The 27,745-nt window shown below is 38.4% G+C and overlaps 2 protein-coding genes across 4 annotated transcripts; one reads left to right on the top strand and one right to left on the bottom strand.

Moving 5' to 3' along the window:
• Positions 1-1,912: 1,912 nt before the first annotated feature.
• On the top strand, positions 1,913-26,145 carry LOC125072020 (PAX-interacting protein 1). 3 transcript variants are annotated; one of them, XM_047682489.1, is made up of 16 exons: positions 1,913-2,109; positions 2,198-4,699; positions 4,829-5,005; positions 5,517-5,621; positions 6,397-6,475; positions 8,393-8,520; positions 9,286-9,373; positions 9,716-9,839; positions 10,265-10,361; positions 10,709-10,837; positions 11,153-11,299; positions 11,370-11,582; positions 11,658-11,810; positions 16,193-16,271; positions 16,414-16,639; positions 16,736-17,633. In XM_047682489.1, exons 1-16 carry the CDS (start codon positions 2,014-2,016, stop codon positions 17,298-17,300), a joined length of 4,908 nt encoding a protein of 1,635 aa, XP_047538445.1. In that variant the 5' UTR covers positions 1,913-2,013; the 3' UTR covers positions 17,301-17,633. The 3 variants fall into 3 exon arrangements, with proteins under 3 accessions (XP_047538445.1, XP_047538446.1, XP_047538447.1); XM_047682490.1 differs by having other exon boundaries at positions 4,838-5,005; positions 16,736-17,632; XM_047682491.1 differs by lacking the exons at positions 16,193-16,271; positions 16,414-16,639; positions 16,736-17,633 and adding an exon at positions 26,117-26,145 and having other exon boundaries at positions 11,658-11,718.
• LOC125072022 (AP-1 complex subunit beta-1) lies at positions 18,426-26,539 on the bottom strand. The gene is made up of 18 exons (XM_047682492.1): positions 26,422-26,539; positions 26,166-26,338; positions 25,910-26,080; positions 24,278-24,475; positions 24,075-24,192; positions 23,628-23,818; positions 23,342-23,524; positions 22,859-23,041; positions 22,306-22,500; positions 21,972-22,064; positions 21,424-21,545; positions 20,882-21,072; positions 20,552-20,643; positions 20,123-20,236; positions 19,713-19,854; positions 19,467-19,584; positions 19,263-19,389; positions 18,426-19,090 (listed from the first exon to the last, which is right to left on the bottom strand). The coding sequence occupies exons 2-18, from the start codon at positions 26,271-26,273 to the stop codon at positions 18,689-18,691; spliced, it is 2,748 nt and encodes a 915-aa protein (XP_047538448.1). The 5' UTR covers positions 26,274-26,338; positions 26,422-26,539; the 3' UTR covers positions 18,426-18,688.
• Positions 26,540-27,745: the final 1,206 nt, after the last annotated feature.

The following is a 27,745-nucleotide window of genomic DNA, read 5'->3' as shown; positions in this document are numbered from 1 at the left end:
ATACGGCTTATTGGGTTTCAGCCCAAGGTCCCGTGGATTCAAGAGGGCCTCAACTAAGTCAAGTAAAAGTCAAAAATAGACAATAATGCGAAAGAATCCAGCTGCCAGCCAGCCAACTGTATAAAATTAAACTGATCGCATGGTTTGCAGCCCTGCGAATCCTGCAATTAATCAAACCCATTCAATTAATTTAATTCAATTTAATTCCGAGTGCTTCAGATATGTCTTAGGTGGGCCTCTAAGTAGTTTTAGCCCAGGGCCACCTAAGCTTACGGTCCGGCTCTGTATGTGTCAATAAATAATGGAATAATATTCAGTTAAAAAATACCATAAAAAAAAATCTGATGTGTCAAGGGACACTCGGTTGGAACGCAGTTGCTTTCGCTATATAATCTGTATTAAATAACAGACAAATAAAATAAAATAAGCTAACAATGTTTGAAAATAATTCGATAAATGAAAATGACAATATTCTTATTAATCATCCCGTGTTGATTACAATTGATTATTATACAACAACAACAAATATAATTTTATTTAATAATTAATAATTTTATTTAAATATTATATATACCTACAATAGACAGAAAAGAAATAGAGAGGGAAAGGCATAACGCTTTTTTCTAACGTGACGATTTCTGCCAGTCCACTAAACTGTAAGCAGCGTAAAAGAACTTCGTTCCAAAAAGTTTCCAAATAAGCAGACCACGCTAAAGAAATATTACAAAAAATATAGGTATATACCTTTATTTTTACTATATAATTATTATAAATTAAATAATAGGTTAAAAATGAGGAAAACATAAAAAGTGGATTATAATTATACAACAAAAAAAAAGGTTGAACAAAAAAAACACAGCTACTCAGATATACATCGTCATATACACGCCGTCCAAAAGATTTCCCTGTGGAATTGTACGCCGGCGCTGTTTCCGCTTTGAACTGTTACACTGTGACTCTTAATTAAAGAAGTGAAGATTAGCTTTTAATTTTTAGGTCATCAAAAGTGTGGACCAGTTACGTAAAGAGATTTTTTTGATAAATTTGGTTTTTTATATCCAACGACCACCGACCTAACGTTTAAAATAAATAAAAAAATAAAAAAAAACCTACAGCAAACCAGGAGAAAAATATAACCTATTGAAGTTTATATTATAAATTAATAACATTTAAAAGATTTGTTCTATAGATTAATATTATGACTTAAAAAATGTAAACGTTATAAATTCACCAAAGTATTAATTATTTAAAAATTTGATTTACTCAGACACTATAAAACACTTTTGTTTACAACTTAAAAGTCATTTACATTTATTTTTATTTTATTCCCTCTTAAATGTTTCTACCGATCTTAATATCCATGTAGCACTATTGAAATTAAAAAATATAAATTTAAATAATATTTTAGGACTATACTATTAGAGCCATTAATGGAGAACGTCAGAACGAAGAAGAGGTTAAGTTTTAAAAATCGCGCTCTTAAAGGTAGGAACTGTCATTACACGTTTGATATGAACTATGACACAACAATTTAAGCTGGATATTAATATATATTATTACATATAATTATATATTCTATAATCAAGGGAAGGAACGACTTAAATCATAATAATAAAATATTAAATAAGCTCCTTATAAGATTGCAACAACACTATATAACAACGTCGTCGGCAATGATATTTACTAGAACATCATTGTTCGTCGATAATATATTATTACAAAATACCTCTAAAGATTATTTTTAGTATAAGGGCATATTAATATGAAAAAAATATTTTTTTATACATATAAAACTATAATTCTTTCCTTTTCATATCTTAATCCTATGAAAATTAACTTACAAAATTATCGATTAGGTTTCGCTGTATTTTAGATAAAACGATTTTTCTCTAATGGTAACATTTTTTCATGATGGACGTTCTTGCTTGAGTTTTTACTTTTCGGCGCTCGAACAAAAGTTTACTTACAATGTTTGTTTAAAATAAAGTTTTTATTATTTTGCTGAAATAGAAAATGGTAACGATTGTTGACGATTTAGATTCATTAACTTTGCAAGAGCCAGTTTTCAAGGATGTCAAGTACTACCTCTCTGGCGATGTCTCGGAAAGGGTTTGTTTTTGACATGTATACTTGTTTTTATTTTTATTTACGCTTCGAATTGTAGTATAACTGGTCCCTTGTTTTATTGTAATTGCAGATTATGCAGTTGCTTCAGTCAGGAGGAGCGGAAAACACTAAATATTTTTCTGATTATGTCACTCATTTAATTTGTGGTAACAATGCCGCTGATACGGACCTCGATGACGCCCAGGATATCTATCAGATACCCGCAGTGACTGAAAATTGGGTTCTTGCGTGTGCACGATTGAAGAAACTTGCCAATCCGAAGCCTTACTTTCCTAGCAAGAACAAGATATTCTCAAACGTCACGGCATGTGTGTCTAAAGTGACTCCCGCTGATGCGAAATTGTTATTCGCTATTATCACATATCATGGTGGAAAAGTGAAATTGAATCTCGATTCTCAGTGCACTCATTTAATTTGTGGTTTTGCCTTGGGCAAGAAGTACAGTGCTGCACTCACACTTTCGTCCAAAGTTAAGATTGTTACTCCTGATTGGGTATTAGAAAGTGTACGGGCAAGGATACAAGCAGTGACTGAGGTGTTTCATCCTAAACTACTGGTAGTACCACAGCCACCATCGAAGCCAATGGATCGAATCAGTGCCATTACAGGATTCGATTTTGAGGAAGGGATTGCAAAGAATGAGGTACCGACTCAAAACATGGCAGAGAATAAAGATGAAAGTACACAAGCGTTACTAGATAAACTTAAGCAAAGGATGCCTTGGAATCACCCGCCATCGACTGCAAACTCATCTGGGACTATAACATCAAATGTAAACTCAATGGGCTACACAACGGCCATGTCCACATCAAACATTATTAACAAATCTATACCTCAGGGAATTGTCACGCAGAATGTACAAATACAAGGAAGTCAAGCAAATACTCAGTTCATTCAGAAAATGGCACAAAACTCTGTAGTGTCTCAGCCAGGAATGAATGTCCAAAGTCAGCAGGTCAATTTACAGCAACAGAGTTATAATCAAGCTCAACAGACTTCGCAACAGCCTCATGGACTTTCAGCTATACAGATTCAACAACAAAAGTTGTTGCAACAACACCAATTACGGATGCAAATGTTGCAACATAAAATTGGTAATCAACAGAACCAACAAGGATTCACTCAATCTAATGTTTCAGCATCTCAAATTACTCAAAATATATCCAATCAGTTACAACAACATATTCAAAATCAAAATCAACAACATCATTTACAACAAACTCAGAACATAAACCAAAATTCTAATAACTCAATGAGCTCTGCACAGCAACAGATTGAGAATATCAGTCAAATGTTGAGCCAAAGTGCTAATAATTTACAGCAAGCACAACTCAGCCAACAGAATATGGTCATGAAACCAGGTTTAACATTAAGCCAGCAGAGTGCTGTGCAAAATATTGCCCAGCAGCTAGCACAGTCTACTCAAAATCTGCAACAGAGTCTGCAAAACGCGAAACTGAACCAAAATTTAGGTCAAGGACAGGTGTTAAATCAACAGCAGCTTATAAACTCTGGACAGCAAATGTCTGCACAGAATCAGGGTATAATTCAGCAGCAAACGGTGCAGTCGCTAACAAATCAACAACAGAACATGAATATGGGTGTTGTTAATCAACAAGGGATGGTCACATCATCTCAAGCTCAAACGGGGCAGGGTGGTCAACTCAATCAACTTGTCAATAACACAAACCAACAAATTCAAAGTGTCCAGCAAAATATACAAAACCAGCAAGGGAACACAGTGCAAGGACCTTGGAGGCAACAGAACATTCAGATGATCCAAGGACAGCACCAAATAATCCGAAGTCCTCTAGTTCAATCCCGTAACCCTCAAAACCAAGTTATTTTGCAACAACAAATTATGCAAACACAACAACAAGCATTAATCAATAATCAACAGTCTCAACTCAGCCCTCAGCATACGATTCAACAATCTCCACAACAAATTCTTCAACAGTCAATCGGTAATCAAGGGCAGGCTATGAGCCAGACTCATCATCAGATTTTGGTGCAAAAGCAACAATTACTGAATGGATCTGGACAGCAACAGATAGTCCAAGGCCCACAGCAGGTCTTAATTAATCAGCACACAGGACAACAACAGATTTTGGTCCACGGGAACCAGCAAGTTACTCTACAAGGTGGTCAACAATTAGTCTCACAAAGTCAAATCGTCCACCAAGGAGGCCAGATAGTGAATCAAGGGGGTCAACAAATAATTACCCAGGGTGGACAGCAAGTTTTATCCCAAGGTGGTCAGCATGTGATCACTCAGCAAGGTCAGCAGCATCAAGTGGTTATTGCGCAGTCCTCTCAACAAATAGTTACACAGTCCGGCCAGCAGATAATCGGACAGGCCGTAGGCCAGGCGCAGCAAGTGCTAACACAAGTGCCTCAGTCCCCGCAACCGGGTGGTGGCATTCAGCAGATAATCACCCACAGCGGCAATCAACAGATCGTATCACCAGGGGGCCAGCAAATAGTACAAGGCGGACAGAACGTCGCCTGGCAACAGCAGCAGTATTTGCAACAGAGACAACAGATCGGCCAACCCGGAGCCGTCGGACCGCGGGTAAGCATATTTGTAACCTAGTCAAATATTTCAATGAACTTACTGTTATAATATATATATCTAATACATATAAAATACTGACACCTAACCAAAACTCATTCTATATCTTTACTCTTCCTCAATGTCAAGGTTTTACAGGTGTCGTGGACGGCGGGCGGCGGCGGCCGGCAGCTCATCCACCTGGACGCGCAGACGCACGCGCAGCTGCAGCAGATGGACCCGCAGCAGCGCGCCATGTTCGTCGCGCAGCTGCAGAAGCGCCGGCAGCTGCACATACAGCGGACGGCGGCCTTGGCTCAGCAGCAGGTGAGCGCTATATATTCATCAATTACTACATACATATATACAAAAAATATATATATTAAAATTCACAGTAATTACCTGAACTAATTATTCTGTGGAATGTTACTTTATGACTTTCTACATTAACTAAACATTAACAGCCTGTAAATTTCTCACTGTTGGACTAAGGCCTTCTCTCCCTTTGACGAGAAAGTTTTTGTAGCAAATATTCCACCAAGCTGCTCCAATGCGGTTTGGTGGATACACATGCGACAGAATTTCCTTGAAATTAGACACATGCAGGTTTCTTCCAATGTTTTCCTTCACCCCCGAGCACGAGATGAATTATAAACACAAATTAAGCACATGAAAATTCTAGTGGTGCTTGCCCGGGGTTTGAACCCGCAATCATCGGTCAAGATGCACGTGTTCTATCCACTGGGTCATCTCGGCTTTGATTTATAAATGCAATGTTTCTGAAATACAGATTATGTTAAGAATTAGCTTATTATTAATTATTGTAATTATATTATAGCAAACGGGTGTAGTGACTGGTTCCCCGGGTGCTCCCTCGCCTGCACCACAGAGCGTTACTTTCATAAGAAGCCAATTACCACCCGGACTATCTCAACAGCAACAGGTACACATAAAAAAGTTTTATAGAATGCTAATTTATTTTAAATTAATTATCATATTTAATTTTCTTAGTAAAAACCTAGCTGTGCGATGTGGCTTTTCTTGTCCCTTTTTTTCTTGTATGAAGTAGGTCGGTGGACTGGCAAATGGGTCACGTGATGGTTAGTGGTCAACACCACTCATCCACCAGTGGTTAACCATTACATGTTGTTACGTGCCTTGTGTCTGAAGTTACTAAGCATTAAGTTTATATAATTTTCGAAAAATAATCTATTTTATAATAGAACAAAGTTATCTTGGAATATTGTCTCTAGTAACGTTTACATTTGTAATATTACCTCTTTTGAGATAGACCTGTGATAAACGAACATACAGAGATAACATATACTTGCAAAGTTTGAAATTTATATGACTATTAATAAGTAAAATTTAATGTACTGGATTTCTGTACATACTGACGGTTAAAGTGAAGGGCATCAACTTTTATGTTCAAACAAGTGCTTCAAAAAAATTTTTTTTTTTTAATCCATACTTAAATGGGAGGATATATTCAGTACACTACTCTGAATTGTCCCGAGCATCCAAACTGTGTACAACATTTCAGCACAATCGGCTTAGTGAAGCTGATTTAAAATTCAATTGCAAGATTCAACCTGCAGACAGAGAAAGTTATACAATATCTTGAATTAAAGTACAACACACACACAAAACTTATGATACAATAAAACCTCCGTACTAAATACACATGTAAAATTATTTATCTTTATATAATTGTTCAGGTGCAATGGCTGCAGCAGCAAGGCGCCAGGACGGCCACCATACCGGCAGCGCAACCAGCTCAGCCGCCACCGTCACCTGGTCAGTCATTCATTCATTAATTCCCGTTTGATTCTTTTGTTTCTTATCTGCTTGCTCATTTTAACTATTGTATTATTTATTCTTAATATTAATTTTATTTCTCATGCTTATAATAATTAAATATCATGCAACGAATAAAAAAATCATTTTTGATTCAATATCACACTATCTTCTTTCACACTTTTTTCTTGCTAAAACTGCTTTATTAACAAGAAATTTTACTTTACTTTGCAGTAGTTTGACAGAATATTATAATTATTAAATATTCTGGTTTCATTTATAATATTTATCGAGGTGGGAGCAGTTGGCTCATCGATGAGGCCACAAACCTGCTACAGGCCTTATTAAATATTTTTTTAGTAGCAACCCGGAGTGTGGCTCTTGATGTTTTTCTAAATCTATTTATTTCACACAGTACACCCAGCACACTAGTATAAAAAGAAAATCAAAGGTCATATCGGATTACCTACCCACGATAAGAGATCCAGATCAGGACTCTGGAAGTTGGTAGCCTTTCCAATCCCATGCTTAGGATAGCATGTTTAGCCATGGTTTCTCCACCTGAACTCTTACTAATGGAGCGTTTAAAGCGTGCTAAACAAGAGTGCACTCGTGTTGTGCACTGACGTCATACAATCGTGCACTATAATACGTGCTGATCAGTCTTGATAGTCGCTGCCGGGGCCTAAATCAATCAGTTAATCATTTATCTATGGTGGTTCGACTTTATGATCCGAAGTATTCCCAAAACACGTTGAGCAGTACTCGATCGTCTCGCTGATGATGGTCAAGTCATGGACCATCGGTGAGGTAGGTCATGTCTTGAATCTTTTTGGGGACGAAAGTTTACACCGGGACGCTCGTTGTGCATCAGAGGCTTTAAGTGAAACCGAATCATTTAATAATAATAATATTCTCAAGTTTCTCTTTGAAACGCACGAATACGATCGGTTGGAATTCCTTAACGCTGTTGTAGCCAAATATTAAAAAAAAAAAAAAAAAGCAAACAAAAAAGTACGTTTAAATTTAAAATGTTATTCGATATTTAAAAAGTGTGATAGAATATGACGAGGGGCACGTACAAGCTCGTTGGTGTTGTTGTCTCGCTCGCACTTACTCATAGATATATTTTTAGGTATGTGAAAGAACATCCAAGCAAATGTGTGGAAGAATGCGTCGGGTTAGAAGTTTTGGTATTCAAATAATGGTTCATACATAGTGATGGCCGACTGCCGATCGGAAATTCTAATATCAAACGATACCTCATGTTCTAATACCTCGATGAATATATTGTAGTTTGTCGAGGGTTGTCGTTGAATCCGTTGCGATCTCGTTAAATACAATCGCCATATAAAATATTTCATATTCAAGCGAAGCTTTCAAACCGTTTTGTGTAAAAGTGATTCAGTATTTAATTTATTAATAAAAACTTTAATGTTGAAAGTGGATTTCTTGTAGTTAGTTTTTCATTATTTGTATATCTATAGTTTATATCAAAGTTTGAATTCTGATGGATTCACCCGAATCAGAATGTAAGTAACTACTTTTGAAATTAATACTTTTAAATTGTTGACATAGTATATAAACGCAGGAGTATGTGACAGGATTAACATAATAATCTTGATTAATATGTTTAGTAATTTTAATAACTTTCTGAATAAGATTCTCCTTATATGTATTTGCTGGTACTGGCTGATGAGATTAATTTCAACGACAAAATTTGAATTTCGAAAGTTTCGAGGACTCTGCTTTAAAAAAATTAGTTTTTGAGGTATGGGATATGCCTACTTCTTAAACCTACGTCAGCATCCAATCTGTCGGTCGGAACCGAACTCGTGACTTTCGGCACCGCTTAGCGATCTGTATTCTGTCGATGCGTGTGTGAACGTGGAGTGTAGGGAGTGTCGGTGTGTGCAGCGGGCGCGGGGGCGGGCGCGGTGGAGTCGTCCCTGCAGCAGCTGCAGCGCCAGCAGCAGTACCAGCGCTTGCAGCAGCTGCAGGCGCAGCGGGACCACGCCGCGCACCACCACGCCGCCGCCAAGCAGGTGACTCGCTCGCTGGCCGTTGCCACGCGTTGCTGGTTTCATCGCTGGTCGTCCAGTATAACAAAAAAAAAAAAAAATCGCTTTATGACACGTGGCAAATTTAAAAATCGAATTAAAATTACTGTTATAAATTTTAATTAGATTTTTAAATATAGAAAATAGTTACGGCATCGCGACACGCTTCGTAATTTGACTTTTAAATTCAGTAAACTAAATTCCTGTTATCGAAATTTAAATCTAAAATTACTTGTATATTTTGCCAAAATTCATATTGGTCAAGTTATAATCGTAACAATTAGAACAAAGATTACTTCTGGAACAAAGAAAGCAAGGAGATTTTCGTCATGTTGTCGTAGTCTCCCTTAGCGAGCGTTCACACTGACGTAAAGTTAGCCGACGTTAAGTAGGCTCACTTTCGACTGAATTGTGAAGGTATACTCTATTCCAATCATTAGAGAAGAAAAGCCAAATAAACAATATTTTAAAGCAAACTGCTGAGACTTCATTGGTCGAGAGTTACGTAAGCTGAGAGGCTGACTGACGAGTGGTTACTGATTGGCTAATCAGCGCCACCGACCGTCAAGGACTACGTAAGGCGTTATATTGTGTTTTCCGTTCGGCGTGAAAGAAAAGCTTAATATCTATTGAAAAGCAATAAACGGATAGTCGGCGACTGACTTTACGTTAGTGTGAACGCTTTTTCAGTCATACTATATAGCAAAAAAAATTAGTAGGTATAATGTTTTTACCGTATTCCCTATTAAGGTCGCTCCTGTCACACAACATGTAGTAACCCCCTTGCAAGAACAGCAAGTGGACGCGCTGTTGACACCGACCACGCCTGAACAGCAAGGTAAAGGCTCATCCTCTATTTTCTCCCTCGCATGCAGTACAATGGATAGACAATTCGATCTCACCTTACTACACTCACAACTTCCGAACTCGCAGCTCTATTTGGGATTCGAACCTAGGTCCTCACGAGCGGCAGTCGTAAATGTCATCCTCTAAACTACAATTCACACATTTTTTGAAATTATAGTCTGTAACTAATTAAGAAATCTCTAAAAATGACAATATATTACGTGATCATGTCGCGACTTAAAAGTAACGTGATGCGTGACGCACACCGTGACGTCACACGGTTGCTTAAATAACGTTCCCCTTACCCTTTGCTCACTTACCGTCCCGCGTGCAGGCGGCGCGGGCGCGCTGCTCGTGAACCCGAAGACCAAGACGGCGCTCGCCAACATGCTGTCCATCCGCCTGCAGGGCGCCGCGCCGCCGCCCGAGCACGAGCCCTCCGCCGCCGGCACGCTGCGGTGAGTAGCGCGTGTGTCCCATACTACAGCTTGCATGAGCGATCCCTCTACTTGAACATTTGAAAACTTCTACGCCTCATCTTTAGTAATATTATTAATGCGAAAGTAACTATGTCTGTCTGTCTGTCGCTCTTTCACGGTCAAACTGCTGAACCGAATTTGATGAGATTTGGTAGCTATAGGGCAGGCAAGGTAGGCAATATAAAAGGGTATAAAACATTTTTTATAACTCACACCTGATGATCATTGACGCTCCATTATCAATAGCTTGCCTTGGTCTCATAAAGGTTGACAAAGTTTATTGCAGGTGATACTTTCTCGGGAATGGTTTTTTAATCCCATAATCAGCCTTTTAAGACCAGTTCTGTTCAAGAGGGATAGTTATGTATTGTACTATATGTTAATACCATGCGTCTGTCCCGCAGGCTAATGACGGCCGCACATGCGGCAGGTGGGGCGGTGAGGGCCCCCGCACGCCTACTTTTGGGCCCCGCACACCATCCACACCAGGGGCCTGCGCCGGTAAGATTACCACATATTCACCTGTCGTAGATAACGCGATAACGCTATGTCAGGGAATAACTATTTTTAATTGTCTTAAGAGTGGTTCACGATTGTCCCCAGGCATATTAAAGTCTCGGCCAATGGTGGCGTAGTTTTACTGCATAATAATTTGTCGATCTGACCGATTTGTGACGACGGCCAATCTCAAGTTTACTCTCTATTCATATCCCTGACTTTTGTAATCCGATGAGACGGCAAATCCCACACGACCGAGAAGAGTTCAGGCGCAGGACCAACGGCTCCTAGACTCCGGGCTTGAGATTTTTCGATTGGGAAACCCAAGAACTCCTTCCCCGTGTCCGCAGAGCGCGGCGGGCAGCAAGGTGTACGCGGGCGCCGTGCGCGCCGCGCCCCCCCGCGCGCAGTTCTACGGACACAACCCCAACCTCAAGCTGCCGCCGGACCTCTTCCTGCTGGGCTGCGTCTTCCACATCGTGAGCCTGCTCGTTTCTACGCCTACTGTTACTTTTCTTTGTTTGTGAACCCGTACGGGTAAAAAAAAATTTTGGGATTCCACAGCTGGTGGTCCACTTGCCTATCAAATATTATGCAAAAAGTATACAGTGATAATACGTTGATATGCATTTTATAAAGCTACATAGACTAATGGAGATTTAATAAAAATAAAATTGTATAAAAAAAATAATGGTAAAAAATATTTAGTAGATTCGTGTAGTTTCTATTCGGTCACTTTTGATGATTAAACTATTCGTTTCCGAACGCATGGATTAACATACGATCGCCGCCAGGTGGAGTACCAGCAGTCTGCGGGCGCGGACCGCGTGGCGCGCTGGGCCGAGGCGCTGGCGCGGCGGGGGGGCGAGGTCGAGGGGGGGTACTGCGCGCGCGTCACGCACGTGCTGTGCGAGACGCAGCGGCACGGCGTCGTCATGCAGGTACGGCACCGGCCGACCGAGCCCCGGGCCGCAGGAGACCGCGCGGAGTACATCCGATCCCTCCCGGCAGGCGCTGCGGGACGCCAAGCGCTGCGTGACGGCGTACTGGGTGGCCGACACGCTGGAGCGGCGCTGCGTGGCGCCGCCGTGGCACGCGCTGCATCTGCCGGCGCTGCACGCGCGCGCCGAGCGCCCCGCCGCGCACCACCGCGCCGCGCTGGCGGGCTGGCGCCGCGACGAGCGCCGCCGCCTCGCCTGCTGCCTGCGCCAGGTGGGCGCCAAGGTGAGCCCCGCGCCGTCGCCGCCGCCGCCCCCCGCTCGCCTCGAGCCGTTCACTCAGCCGCCCTTGCGTTTGCAGCTCACGCCGTACATGAGCCGGGACAACACGGTGTTGATATGCAAGCGCGCCGAGGGCAACAAGTACCGCCGCGCGCGCGACTGGGGCATCCCCGTCGTCAGCGCCGCCTGGCTCACCGACCTGCTGCTCGGGAACATGACCGCGCTCGCTCAGGTGCGCCGTCGACGGCGACAGTCGTCGCTAGTTACTTGTACATTCGCGATTCATTATATCAATAAAATGACACGCTAAAAACGATCACTATATGATCGATGAATTTTTTATGCTAGTAAGAAATAAACTCCAGGACTGTAAAAGTCGACCAAATTAATCTTTTAGAGTATTTCACTGCCCTAATATCTATATTTTTTTTTTTTCGTTCGTTCGTTATTACAGAAAAAAAATAATAATAATACAGTATTCACTTCCCATATACATTTGTTTAAATATCACAATGGCGACATTTTTTCTTCATCGAGAAACAAATCCCTTAACTTAATCTTTAACAGTTTTCTGCTTATTTCATTTTTTTGTCTTAGCATAACATTTCTATTGAATAATTTTGGTACCATATATTTATTTGTTCTTTCCCCATAGTAATTATTTATTTTTGGCTGATATAACTTTTTGTCGGTAACTCTTCTCGTATTATATTTATTATTTAATAATATTTTATATTTGTCCTTGTAATAATATTCTAATCCTAATAAATATTCTACCTTTTTGTCAACTGGTAATATTTTGCATATATGAAATAGCCTATCATAGTCTCTATTACATCTTTTCTTAACATTTTTACTAACTAGGAACTTGATCAGTCTTATTTGTATTTTTCTTATATATTTTAAATATGTTTTAAACGTTCGTCCGTATACTATAAGTCCGTAATTTATAAGCGAATCGGCGAGTGCGAAGTACACTATTCTTAACATGTGTTTATTTAGTATTGGTTTTAAATGATAAAATTTACTTAACACTGCTCTTAAACTATTACAAATATAATTTACATGTATCTTCCAGTTTAAATGTTTATCGATATTTAGGCCTAAATACTTAAATTTATGTACATATTCTATTTTAAGACAGTTGCAGTTTGATTTATTATTATGCAAGCATTCATAGGTGTGCCCTATTATATCGAGATGTTGTGTTTCAACGTGCTTAGCTTTCTGGTTATATGGCGAGTATATATGCATACATTTTGTTTTTTCTATGTTCAATATAATCCCATTGTCATGCGCCCATTTACAAATATTTTCGAAATCTTCTTGTATATATTTTTGTACCTCCGTTATTTCTTTTGACGCATAAATTAAACACATATCGTCTGCATATATAAACATCCGACATTTACCGACTACATTCGACACACTGTTAACATGCATGATATAGCCAACCGGCCCGAACACCGAGCCGGTTGGAACGCCTAGTTCAACAGATGCTTCCTCACCCGAGAATCCCGCGATTACCGTGCGAATTTTCCTATCGGTTAAGTAGTTTTTGAGCCAGTCATTAGTCGGCCCACGAATACCACACTCTTCCATCGACTTCAACAGCATGTCATGGTCCAGAGTGTCAAACGCCTTTTTATAATCAATAAAGAGTGCTATTAATTGTTTACCCGAGTCTAAGGATTCGTTGGTGTATTCTGCAAATTCTGTTAAGGCAGATACAGTGTTGCGCCCTTTCCTAAATCCGTGTTGATTATTAGACAACACGTTATAGCGTTCTAGGAATTTACTAACCTGCCCGATAATAATTTTTTCGACAATTTTATCAATAACAGACAGTATTGCTATAGGCCTATAATTAATGTAATCAGAGTGACTACCAGACTTATATATAGGACGTATTATTGCACATTTTAACTTATGTGGATATATACTCTCGGACATAGACATATTTATAAAATTAGCTATAATAGGACTTAACTGTTTACATAAATACTTAACGTCCTGCACCCGTATTCCATCTACACCGGGCGATTTGTCACACGACAACATATTAATTATTTTTTCTACGTCCACTGCACTTACTTTAATAAATTTAAAACTAATATCACATGGATTCACATATTGCTTCCTATCTAAAAAGTTTACATTACATACATGTTTAATAGCCTGTATTTCTTTTGTAAATATATTAGAGAAATTTGTACAAATTTGGTTAATACTATCTTTTTTACCTAAGTATTTTAGTATAATATCATCTAGACTAACTTTATTCCGCCCCAACCATAAATTAATATTTTCCCATATCTTTCTGAAATCACCGTTACATTTTTTAATTTCCGTCTGTCGATATCTATTTTTAGCAATATTTAACAATTTAGTTAACCTATTTCTAAATTTTGTATATTCTAATCTCTTACACATATTTTTTGGCTCCGCTTTCCAAATTCTGAATAAATGATCCTTACGCATTATCAGTGAATATAAATGTACATCTATCCATGGTTGTTTTGTTCTTTTGTCATGTAGTGTAACAGTTATAGTACTATCTTTATAGATCCCATCAAACACCGCACACAGTGTTTGATATAAAACTAAAGGACATTTAATTTTAAGTAGTTGAATCCATTCATATTCATCTAATTTCTGTTTTACACTTTTTTCACTTATACGTACACTATTGCATTTAATAATTTTTGTGTCTTTTTTATTCGCACGTAAGTTCAAGGATAGCCCTACTGCATGGTGATCGGAAATGTGTGTCTCAAGGACGAACGCCGCCGAGCCGCTCTCGCCCTGTCCCGCTCGCACCCACACGTGATCCAGGCACGACGTCTCTAGCCGACCGTCCACGATCGCTTCGCGCGTTGTTTCCGTACTCGGTATTATACACTGTAGGCCGAGTGCACACATATTGTTTTTGTATTTGTTGATTGTTGGGTTTACCGCATTATTTAAGATGTTTATATTCGTGTCGCCAATTACGACGACGTTGTCGCGTGACGGTATCGATCTTATGATAGTTTCCAATTGTTGAATAAACAATAATGTATTAGTGCTAGGTGGTCTGTATATGGCAATTATATGTGTCATACTATTTTCGACACTGAGTCGACCATGTATCGTTTCTACAGTTTTAGTATTAAGTTTTTGGGCATCGAAATTTATTTTTTCCTTCGAGTATATCAATATTCCTCCTCCTCTAGTTATTTCTCTTGTATGTATAAATGTCTTATATTCTGGTATTTTGTAAAACTGCATTTCATCTTTTGTAATATTTATTTCAGTTAATATCAATATGTCTATTTTATCCACGTTTTTATTTAATAACACTAGTAACTCGTTGAAGTGTTTTCTAAGTGATCTTATATTTAAGTGAAAAATGTTCGTATAACCAATATTTTTATTTAAATCAGTACCCAATTCAACTATACTATAATATCTTTTAAACTTATAATCATTATACAAGTTATCCGTATTATCGAATGTTAATATTAATAAGTCATCTAGTGTGTACCCCTTGCCTTATTTGCGGAATTTATTTGTTGTCGTCGAAGTTTTTTAAATCTTCTTCCGACCGTATGTTATATATTTTTTTATCTTCATTGTTTTTTTTAACAAGAATATTACAATTTTGAACCCAAATATATTGAAATCCTTTTGGTTTTAGTTTGTTTCTCACAGTCCACAGGAGTTGGCGCTTGTATTTCGGTAGATCTTCATTTATGTACACTTTTTTATCATTACCATTGCCGTATACTTTATTATTAGTAATCATGTTACCCTTCTTTGCTGCCATCCAGTCTTTACGAGCAGTTTTGGTCCGAAGTGTAACTAATATGGTTTTCGGTTTTGTAACGTCTGGTTTATCTTGTCCTACCCTCCTAGCATCTTCAATATCATTTGGATTTAAGTCCAGCTTTTTTGCCAATTCTTGCACTACAGCTAATGTACTTTCATTATTACTACGCATCTCCAATCCATGTATTTCAATATTTTTTTCTTTTTCTGCCATCTCCAGCTCCTGCACCCTCTCTTCTAATGCCTTGTTACATTTATTTAAGTATATGTTCTTTTCTTCCAGCGTTTTTATTTTCTTTTGTGATTCCTCTTTAAATTGTATCAATGTTTGGTACATATCAGCGTAAAATTCGATAGTATTTGTCATATCTTCTATTTTTTTTTCAACTTTATAAAGTACCTCCAGTTTCTTGTTTATTTCTTGTAAAACTTTTTCGCCTGATACTTCATTTACTTTTATCCTGAGGTTCTCTTCCGGAGATAGCGACCCACTTTGCTGGCATCCATCACAATATTGATTTTGCAAAAATTGCTTATTTACACATTTTTTATGATAAACCGCCTCACAAGCACCTTTACATTTTACTGTATCGTCTTTAGACACAGACACAAAGAGTTTACATTTTTTACATTGAACCATTTTCGTTTACTTTTATTACGCACACTCCAATATTCCAATTAAAAATATAAAAAATATTTCACGTGACCGTACGCCGAGCGCGCGCGCCGAACACTGATATATATTATGATTATTAGTATCTCTATAGTCTCTGTATTTTAAGCACTATTTTACTCTAATTTCAGATCGAAAATGCTAAATATCAGCAATTCAACCTGGCCAGTCCCTTCCGCATGGACTACAGCTTGGTTTCACATCTGATGAGTGAGTCGAATGCCCCTCGGGCACAGCCTAAAATTATTAACATCGTAAATTAGCTGCTCTCCGTCTAAACTGATATTGTGAAATAAATGTTCCGAGCACACTCCAAGTTTTCGAGCTCTCAATAGTAACGTCCGGCCCCCAGACGCGTGGAAGATGCCCATCAACATCACGCAGGAGTCGCACGAGCGCGCCAAGCGCAGCGCGGCGGCGGCCAGCGGGCGGCGCGCCAAGCGGCCGCGCCTGGAGCCCGCGCCGCCGCCGCCGCCCGCGCTGCCGCCGCACGCGCCGCCGCCGCTGCACCTCGCGCCGCGCGTGCTGTTCTCCGCGCTGCCGCCCGCCGACCTCGCGCGCCTCGCGGCCGTCGTCCGGTGAGTCGACGCCACCCCGCCCTCGCTCGACTGTGACGCGTTTAAAGTTTTCTACTCATATATATATATATATATGATGATTTGGATCTTTTGCAGCCAACTCGGCGGTCTAGTCGTCACGTCGGCCTCGGAGGCGACCCATCTCGTAATGGAGAAGCTCGTTCGGACGTGCAAGCTGGTGAGCTGCCTCATCACTGTCAAGCACTTGCTCGCCCCGGAGTGGGTGCTGGAGAGCCAGCGCCTGAACAAGTTCGCCGACGAGGCCGAGCACGGCTTGCGAGACGAGGCGTTCAACGAGACGTTCAACTGCGACATCGACGAAGTATTGCTATGCGGCGAGCAGAGGAAAAAGTTATTCGAGGGTATGACGTTCTTCTTGACGCCCTGCGTTAAGCCTTCCAAAGCGGGATTGACTGAAATGATAGAGTTGTGTGGTGGAAAAGTCGAGAAGAACCGTAGATCGTATGTCTCCATTCAGGAGATGCATAATCAGAAGCCGTACAGTTACTTAGTGCTGACAGTGCCCAATGATTTGCATTTAGTTTACTATCTTCTGCAATCGGAGAAGACGTTGAATGTGGTGTGCAGCACGGAAGTCGTTCTGTCCGCGATCATGCGACAGAAGTTAGAAATAGAACAGTTTCTCGTCAAAATAGACTAAATGTTCATTCGTAACATTTATTCGATGTTTTCATGTTTCGGTATCAAAGATAAATCTCTCAGTAAATATGTTATTGAATATTATATGAAATGCAAAGTCTGGTGTGTAGTTTGAATGTCGTGTAATATATTTTACCAGTATCTGTGGCAATAGATGTGTTAGCGTGTAATTATTATAAATATTTGATGCATTTCTAAAGTATTGTAAGAATTTATTGTGCCTTACATTTATTTCTTTTATTTGGAATCTCTAGATTTCTTTCATAATAAATAAATATTTATTACATTCATAAATGTTTTTTGTATAATTATTGAATAGGATAAGGACAAAGATATATTTTTATGTAAAACAAATTCGAATTTTTATATTATTCTATAGACAAAATGAAGTAGAACCTAAGACTGGTTTTAACCTATTGTAAAAAGTAATAAATGAATTTATATTAAACATTTGTTGTTTTTATGATAAAAGCCTCATCTGTCAATTTTAGCAATTATTGATCTATTAAAAAAATAAACGTCTTAATAAAATAAACTTAACAAATATCTAAGTTGTATGTTTTGCTGTCTTTACTGTTAGACGTTTTGCGCACCAAGACTTGTTGTTAGGATGAGCGTCACTCACTCATACATGCATGACGATAACAATCTAACGAGGTGACATGCCTTATTTATCTATATACAACACGAAACTGTACTGTACGGAAGGTGGAGATAACGCTACTACATTCTCTTAGCTTTCACGAGTGTATTAAATGTTATAAAAATAACTACTTTACGTTAAATAATAAAGCAAAATCCTAACTTCTCAAAAGCATCTCCGATATATTATAAAATATTATACAAGCTAGTCCCTAAACACTACGAGGCTGATAAATAAATATCAGGTATAAAATACGAATACTTCTCTGACAGATACTGACTTGTCGAATATAATCACTTGTCACATTTTTGCGATTACTGAAAATTATTTTGATGTAACGGTGCAATCATATAGCGTTAAGGTACTTATATGGAACTCATAATATTTAATTTCACATATCATATCATCGATAAGCACCAGAGTCATCCGATGCGGTAAACGTTTTCACAATATTTAAAGGATAAAATTAATGAAAAACCAGGGGAATATTAACATAAATTTATTTAAAATATTTTAATTCTTAATAATAGTGTTTAAAGTCCGGAGCTATCAAATAAAACTCCAAGGATCTACGATACATATCTAAGTTTTAAATAAACATTTATACAACTAGCGGAATTTACAGTCATATAAAGTCTTTCATAATACCTTACAAAAGAATACTTCATGATGAGTAACTTCTTAATCAGTAGTAACATGATCTTCGACCAACATATACATATAAAAGCAGCGCTACACAAGAGAGATTACGATTTAATGATAGCTTCGTACGCTTGGAATATGCATGTGGCGACCTCTACCGTGCGGGACTTGAGGCTGAGAGTGGCTTCTGGGTTGCCGGGTTGCAATTTCAACTCTAGAAGAACCCATATGTTGTTCGTGAGTTTAAGCGACTGATACAACATATCCTGTCCCTCGACGTTCCTCTTTGCGATTGTGAAGATGTTGTTGAGTGTCATCTTCTGAGCGATAGAGTCCGCGGTGCCGAGCACGTTGGAAATCGTATGCTGGACTTCATTAGCCGCGGGGATCTCCTTCCACGTGGTCAGGAAGACGCGCTTATCGAGCTGACCGTCCTCGGTGAAGAGTATGTGAGCCGGAATGAGACAGGCGAAATAGAACACGTCGATATTGTTTTTCACCGCAACCTGAAACATTGAAAATGAATTTATATTATATAAGCTGGAACTTCATGGAAACAAATCAATTTTATGAATGTAAATATGTTTTATAAAAATAAATATGTAAATTTTAGTGTTTTAATATTTCCAATACAGATGCGACACAATTATCAAATTCGGGAAGCGGGGGGTCGTTCACCTGCAGGTTGTTGAGCGGGTCCATGCGCTGCACGGGCCCGGCGGCGGCCAGCGCCAGCGGCGCGTCGGCGGAGGCGCCCGGCGCCAGCGCGCCCACCGCCAGCGCGCCGCCCGGGAACACGCCGAAGCTGCGGACAGGCGGACACGCACGGTCACTGCGGGTCGGGCCACACACACACCTGCAGCACGAAATGCCGCCACTCACCTGTTCTTGTTGAGCTGTATGGCGAACCCGCTCATGGCCTGCATGGCTTTGTTGGTGAACGTCATCTCCATCCGCATCTGGCCGTTTTGTCGGGTAAAAGTTCCCCAAATCTCCAAACCTTAGCGGACAGAAATACATTAAACTGATAAAAGTGACAGCGAGTCGTATCGACAGAAATGGCAATTGTTTATTAGATATTATATTTTGCTCGAGGAAGAGCATGTGACGAATGTGTTAGTTTTTTACCTTTTCCTTTGTCTGCCGGAAGCCAACACTGTTTGGGAGGTACGTAGGAGGCTGGTGGAACTGCACCGAAGATATCTCCGAGTAATCCGGTCGCGCTGCCGGTAGCCGTAGCCGCGGTCGCTGCTGGTTCAGGTCCGCCCAGCTGGAACAATTATATTTTAGAATTATACGATGAAACAACCAAAAAAATAAGATTGTTGTAATAATCGGACGAAATAATATTATTTCTAAATTGTAGTATAAGTTTACAACATATTTTATTATCCCCTTATTTACGTTATATTTAGTCTTCTTCTTTTGAATGTCAAATTACTGAGACAGGGAGAGAGAGATAGAAATAGATACGTATTACTTAAATGATTTATCCTAGATTTACAAACAGATATTATAGCTTTTATCGAACTACATACGAGCACGTCGAGTCCCCCCGCGAGCAGGTCGAGGTTGGAGGCGGGCGCGGCGGGGGCGGCGGGCGCGGGGGGCCCGCCGATATCCATCGACAACAAGTCGCCGATGAGAGATTCCTGAGAAACATTCACCGTACATTACATTTTACAATTGTACTCGTAAAATAAAACTAGAGCTTGGTATTAGTATATAGGCGATTAAAATGGTTAAGTAGGAGCTGTTAAGGTTAATAAATTATTTTGTATGCTAATATAACAAAGTGAAACATATCGAATATTATATAAGGTTTGTTTATTTTTACTCCCGCCATGGAAATGCATAGTAATTATCCGAGTGAAAAACTTCTGACGTGTAATGACTATATCATAAAATAAACAAACGAATATATTATTATAGAATAATCGAATATTAAAATCGAACTGATAAACAACCTGATTGGGTATGACTGTTTGTAATTGAGGCTGCGTGTCTTCAGAAACAGTACCCCGGGCAGGGAGAGACTTGCGCACCCCGGCACCACGACCTGGAAATTAATACGTTACAATTAATATTGAAGTAAAATAATTTATTTATAATATACATTTTAACGAATAAACACACGCAGTCGTGGTGTACAAATGCCTAACGATCACAAACAAATCAATACGACAATTAGAACTTCTTTAAAATCGATTACTAGTCTTGGCTTTGTTAGTTGCAATTCAAGTAAAGCGCGTAAGACCTTAATGACCCTTTGGTGATTAAATAATTGGTATGATCACCTTCGACGAAGGCGGTAGGCGGCTTGTGGTAGACGGAGGCGAGCGAGCTGATGTGGCAGATGAGCTCGTCCAGCAGCGTGGGCTCTAGCAGGTCCGTCTCTTCGCTGATGAGGGGCTTGTCGGCCAGTACCACCTCCTTGGCCGCGGCAGGGTCCGTCGACAGCAGCCGCCAGTAGATGAAGCCTCGGTCACTAATTACATTATTATATTACTAATAATTAATATTATAATTGCCTCTGCATAGCTAGCCATTAGATTGGCCTAGCTGCTGATCTCGAAGTACTTGGGAAAAAGATGTTATGTCACATGTGCCTGTAATTACACTGGCTCACTCAACCTTCAAACTGGATCGAAACAAAACTCAGTGTTGCCATTTGGCGGTTGACTGTATATGAGTTGGTGATACTAACACAGATGGGTTTGCATAAAACCTTTTCACCAAGTATATAAATATTGACTACAATACTATATATATATATATATATATATATATATATATCATCGTCGAAAAATATATAATGGAAATGTAATGGTAGTATTACCGCAAGTCGGGATTGTCCGAGTCCTGCGTGGCTAGACTGAGTACGTGCTGCACCAGCTCCTGCGTGTCAGCCGGCCGCTTCAGGAACAGCTTAACCACCGCCGTCAACAGCTGCAACTGAACCTGGAAATATTTACAATAACATTAGTCTCAATACTGGAATATCTTCATATAAAACCTGATTTCCTAACTATAACTTTTTATAAATCTTCTTATTCTAATATTTTTACATTTATTTTTCATATTAAAATATTAAATTTATTATATATAGTGATTTATATTAATTCATGCAATACTATTATGTCTTGTGTTGGTTCTTATTGATAATCTTTCCGTTCTCAACTAGAAGCTTTACATTATTTTTTTTATTCAAATATTCAAATGCTCGTTAGAGGCTAAATAAATGAGAACTTTATTTAATAATATTATAAAATAATTAGTTTCATTATCGCTGAGCAGCAAAATAAATAGGTTTTAATTGACAGGAGCAATTCATTTCGCTGAACTGTGACATTTAAAAATATATAATTATTAGACTAAAGCCTGTACCTGTGCGTTCTCATCGTGAAAGCCTTCTAAGAACGAGTCTAGCAGTTCGTCTGCATTGTCTATACGTTCTGCATATTCGCCGACAATCCATACCTGTTGGAAAGTGTAATTTATAATCATTTATATTATGACATTTATTCTATAAATATATTTTTATGTTTATGAGTAAAGTCTCGTTAGAAATCTAGCATATTTTTGTATCTATTAAAAGGCATTGGACCAAGAGCTGTATGCGCGTATGATGGAAGTATTTACTTATGGTATGGTCAAACCCAGGATGTATAGTCATATAAGCTAGCTACGAGACTTACGAGTCAAGTTTGTTTATACTGACCATAGAAGCCCTGGCTTCAGGTTCATCCAGCGTGTCCAAATTCTCACACAGTGTACTGATGATGCTCTCATACTTGTTGGGGTATTTGCGGAATATATCTTTGATGACAACAATCGCTTCTTGAACGACGTAGTTTACTTTCGTTTGTATGAGCTCCAGCAGCGTTGACACACAGCGCTCGGCTGACGGCTCCACCTGACAATGAGTATATTTATTTTATATTTCATAGTTTAAAGTGTTTAATCTTATCTAAAACTTAGACTCATTTTTAATTTGCCTACTAAAATATTTTCTAGTTTTGTTTTGAACAAGTAAAAGACATGATTCCTTCAAATCCTATGGTCGGTCACCTCTGAGAATGCTTTTCTAGTGGTTTGGTTCACCATAGCCAAAATTTTGAAAATATCAAAGTTTATTTATGTATTTGATTTAATGATATTAACAACAATTCTCTAAGTAGGTCCACGACATCCATGGGGTGAAATAGAGAAATTATGTTCATTCGACACCAACCGAAACTGATAAAATGAAATAATTAATTGTAGTTACATGCCTTGATAGCGCATCTTCCGATGGCCCTCACGGCCTTCCTCACGAAGTCCACGTCGACCTCGGTCGCGTACTCCTTCAACTCGCCCAAGACTTGCGCGATGTTCGCTTGCGATGCCAATCTGATCATGATGTCCAACTTCTCAAGCTTTACGTAAATTGGGTCGTTGTATTTCACAAAGAATACCTGTAAACCAAAAAACATATATTCAAATATAGACCAAAAATACAGCGGTACTTCCACGTTTTGTCGAACTTCCCTCCTTCCGAAGCACTGGATGAAAATTTGTACGAAAGTTAAAGGGCCAGTTTTTTAAAGGATTCAAAAAAAATACTTAAACATTTGACATTTATTTATAAAAACCACATAAAATATATTCCATAATGTCCAGTTCGAAAAATAATTCAGTTTGGTAAAATCGAACTTCAACAAATTGAAACAAATAGGTTTTATTTCTGACTATGAACAATTTAGTGAAATGGTCACCTTCATTTCATGTTTCAGGATATCCGGTCGCTTCTGCACTACGAGGTTGATGTTCCTGAGAGCTACATACTGCACCTCCGGCTCCGCACTGAGCAACGTGACCAGCGGCGGAGCCAGCTTCCGGGACAGCGTCCCCACCAGCTCCGTCTCGTCGGAGAGCATCTCCATCAGCTTCATGAGGACCTGATATGAAACAGTATTATATTATATAGCCTCCGCCTAACGGCTCGCCGGGCCGGGGGGGTGTGTGGGGGGGGGGGTTGGGCGTCTGGCAGGCTGTGCATACCTTGACGGCGGAGAGCACGACGGCGGCGTTGGCGTGCGCGAGGCGCGGCGTGATGCGCTCGCAGATGGAGTGCGCCTCGCGGGAGTCCCGCGGGGAGTAGTTGGACAGCGCGTCCAGGATGAACACCTGCCCCCACTCCGTGCACTCGTTCAGCGCCGTCAGCAGCTTGTTGATGGTGGGCGCGTTCATCTCTGTGGAACATGCTCAAATGTTATTTGGCTGATTCTGGGTATCCCCTGGTACCTCGGACCAGTACTATTACCATCTTTATTGATGATATTATCGTTACCCGTTCTATTTATTCAGATGTAACAATGTGTACTATGCTAGTATATTACTTTTACTCAATCAGCTAACCAGACCTTCAATGTTTTTGATAGAAATGCTTATTTTGTTAGCCTTGTGATCTGTTTTATCTACTTTTTACAAGGGCTTTGAAATTCATACCAACTAGTGGATGTCCAGAAACACTCGCTTCGTTGATCTCCGAGAGAGCTGCTACAGCATTCGCGACTACCATAGGGTTGGAATCACTTAATAAGTCCTTCAGCTGATCGAGAAAGCCCTGTTGAATTAATAAATTAATTAAAAATTAAATATTTGTCATTAAAATCTCATTAAGCTTTAACGTTTATGATATATTATTTTACCTGATCCTCGACCATACTGGGTGATATATCATAAAGCTTAGCAACACATACGGCTGCCGTCTTGCGAACATATGGATCCTCATCCTTCAGACACTTGCGGAGGGGTTCACATAAATACTCCGTTATCTTGTCTACTCGAATGCAACCCATGGTCCGTACAGCCAGCGCCCGAATCAAAGGGTTGGAATCTTCACAATCCTGTAGAAATATATGTTGACTATTACTCAGTACAATGCAGCAGAATCATAAGCAACATCAATGTTACTGAAGCAATTTGACTATAAGCAAAAACTGTAGAAACTTGCTATTCATTTTGCAGCATTTGTGGAAAAATCTAGACAAAAAAAATGATGCAAATATCTACATTTTCAACATTATGGTGAATTATTTAAGCGATACAATTTTTACCATGGATTATGTAATATCATGATTAAAATCTTCAGAGCAACTATGTTCAAGGTTTGGCATGGTGCCTAATTATATACTTGTGTAATATAAGTATGGATGAAATGTTAACACATTGCCATGAACACTTAAATCAATATAACATGAAAAGTATTGACTATTAAGCTGATGAATTACATACTATAAATCTATTACTAAGCAAAATAAGATAAGTATAAGAGCTATTGATGATATAATTAGCAATGATAGTACAAAAGCCTGAAACAACAATGATCTGAACTTAACCGCATAAATGATTAGCAAGGTTCTACGATACAAAAAATATGACATAAACAATAGCCAATGTGCTTCTATTGATGAGGCATGGATAATTTTAAGACATCTTTCTGTTCCATTATCGTTTTCTAGTATAAAATGTAGATTTACACATCTGTGCTCGCTATCATATGCCATGCACACTGGGTTAATTGCATGCATTCAAAAATATCTCAAAATAATAGGGTACATACAGTCTAATTTATATCTAATGACTATTTATTAAATGTGTAAATCTACAGAGAGATGAGTTGATTTCTTTGGATCATTTGTTTACCTTAACAAGCTGGTATGTTGGTAGATCCTTCCACCCATCATAATATGGTACAGTAGACATTAAAACGATAAAAAAGACACGTCACACACACACAGATAGCTAAACTACTTCTTTATTAATTATATCTGATATCTTAGGTATCTAATGACTGATATTTAGGATTGTTTCAATAAAATATAATCAGTTCTTAATTTTTTAAACATCAGTTGTCATAAAAAATAAATACTTTACATCAGTTATATAATTGTTACCAAATAACTATATCCAAAAGTTTGCATCATAGGAAATTAAATCATAAAGAAGCATTTTACATGTTTAGCTATGTTGTTTTTTTTTATAAAGTTACGAAGGCAAATGTTCAGAATGAAGCACATTTTCGTATTTAATAAATAGAGTTATCCTATAAAGTTTGATAGATTGTATCATTGAAATATATTAAGACGAGTCCTACTTGCTTGCTCCTGTTTGCATTATATTAAATTTTATTATCATAATTTCCATAAATCATAAGATGCTGTATTTTATTCTATCAACTTTCACAGCATGCATACTGCTAATAAAAAAGCAAAAAACCAAACCCTTACATAGAATTAGACTTATTTATTTTTTTAATTTTATATAAAAGTAGTACATACCTTGACGAATGTATTAACAGCCATAATGGCCATATCCGGCTGGGACTTGGCGTAGTTCATGAGGTACAAGTAAACTAATTTCTTGAGTTCTAAATTGTCGGTTTGCATACAGTTTACAACATCTGGGAATAAAGCTGAGACATCTTTGCCTACAGTCATAGAAGCTATCACCTAAAAAATTAAGAGTATGTTTTTGCAATTAAACACAAATCTTCAATGTGAAAATCTAGATCGGACGGAATGCTGCATAAGTTACCTTTTTGACCGCCTCCTTTTTCTTTTCTTTTTTATCACTATTCAGCTCAGATTTAAGCTCAAATATCTCACCCTTCTTTGTTGTTGTAAAATACTTTGAATCAGTCATTTTGTAGTTTTATAACGATTAATATATGTAACTTTTTTCGTTTTCTCAATATTATTTACCGTGACCTATGAAAAATCAATACCTAGAGCAATTGTACCTATTGATTTATAAATATTATGTTCAGTGATATTAAAATTAGATAACTAACACAAGAAGTAACTTAACGTAGGAATTTTCTCTAGAAATGCAGTAAGTTTTAACCCATCGATCAGTAAAATTAATATGCTATACAAGCAAATTTTGACAGACTTGAAGGGGCGTAATCGTATTATTGAATGTTGTTATTTTTATTCTGTGCAAGTACAGTTGGAATTAACAGATACAAATAATATGTAGTTGACGTGTTCCCTTAGAGTTGCTTTAATCGAACTTTCTTTAAATGTGGACCATTTGCATGCATGTTGATATAAAATATATTAAAGTATTTTAAATAGTAATTATGTACATAAATTATGTTAACACTTATCGATTTAAGCTAATTTAAATATAATAGTATAGTTTTTCTCAAATTCAAATTTAAAGTCTAAGTTAAACGTATGGTACCTAGATGACGGAACAATAGGAGATAAAAAAGATGATGTATGGAAGATTTGACTAAAATTAAAGAACGATTTGAAAATTTTGACCTTAAATTGAATTTTCAAAATGTATTTTGAAGTGATAACTTCTTATGGGTCTGTAAACAGCTTCGTTACGTAACGCGTTACGGCGCCAGCTGTTTGGCTTCCCTTTCTCTTACGCATACGGCAGCGGTACGCTAGAAGAATTGTAACTAACAATAAAATAAATTTTATAATCAATAAAAGATTTTATTGTTCAACTTTGATTATTTTAAGTTATCACTTCTTTCAGATGTCCCGAGACGCAAAAGTATTATTTTCTTCAGGTATATTATTATAACAGATAATAGTTCGGTAAAATTGCACTTAGCATTAAAATTATTCATAAAGATACACTTTGCCTCCTTGGTGCACCACGTTTTGATGAAAGCATTGCAAATGAAAAAAATATAATATTTTTTTGTGGACAATATCGACAGCTTCTAGCTTCTTTTGAAGCTTCCAACCTAAAGGAATGTATTTTGAAGTGATAACCAGCAAGCCTCCGTTTTTGCAGATGTTCATGGTCGGTGTTAGTCGCTTTCCATCAGATAAGCCTCATCCTCATTTGCCACCTATACCATAAGAAAACCTTGAGGTTCGCTATTTTCCCCAGAAACAGTGCCAAAAACTGTGCCAGGCTTCTAGCTTTATCAACTAAAGAGTCAGTTCTCCGGTTGCATACATTACCCTCTAAAAATTTTGGGACGCTTTTAGACAATGAATGTTTCCGCATACCAATAGGTCTCCGACTAAGAATACAGTTGTGCTTTGAGCACAGATGTTCGAGTGGAAATAAGGCGGACTCGTTTACATGGTGTTTCTGGTTCAAGGAGTTCAGTTAGGCTTTTACGCTAGAGTTCTCTTAATTAT

This window comes from Vanessa atalanta, chromosome 20 (assembly GCF_905147765.1).
Source record: "Vanessa atalanta chromosome 20, ilVanAtal1.2, whole genome shotgun sequence".
In the NCBI taxonomy this organism is placed as follows: Eukaryota; Metazoa; Arthropoda; class Insecta; order Lepidoptera; family Nymphalidae; genus Vanessa; species Vanessa atalanta.
Note: the sequence above shows the minus strand (reverse complement) of the source record. Positions and strands in the feature narration are given on the sequence as shown.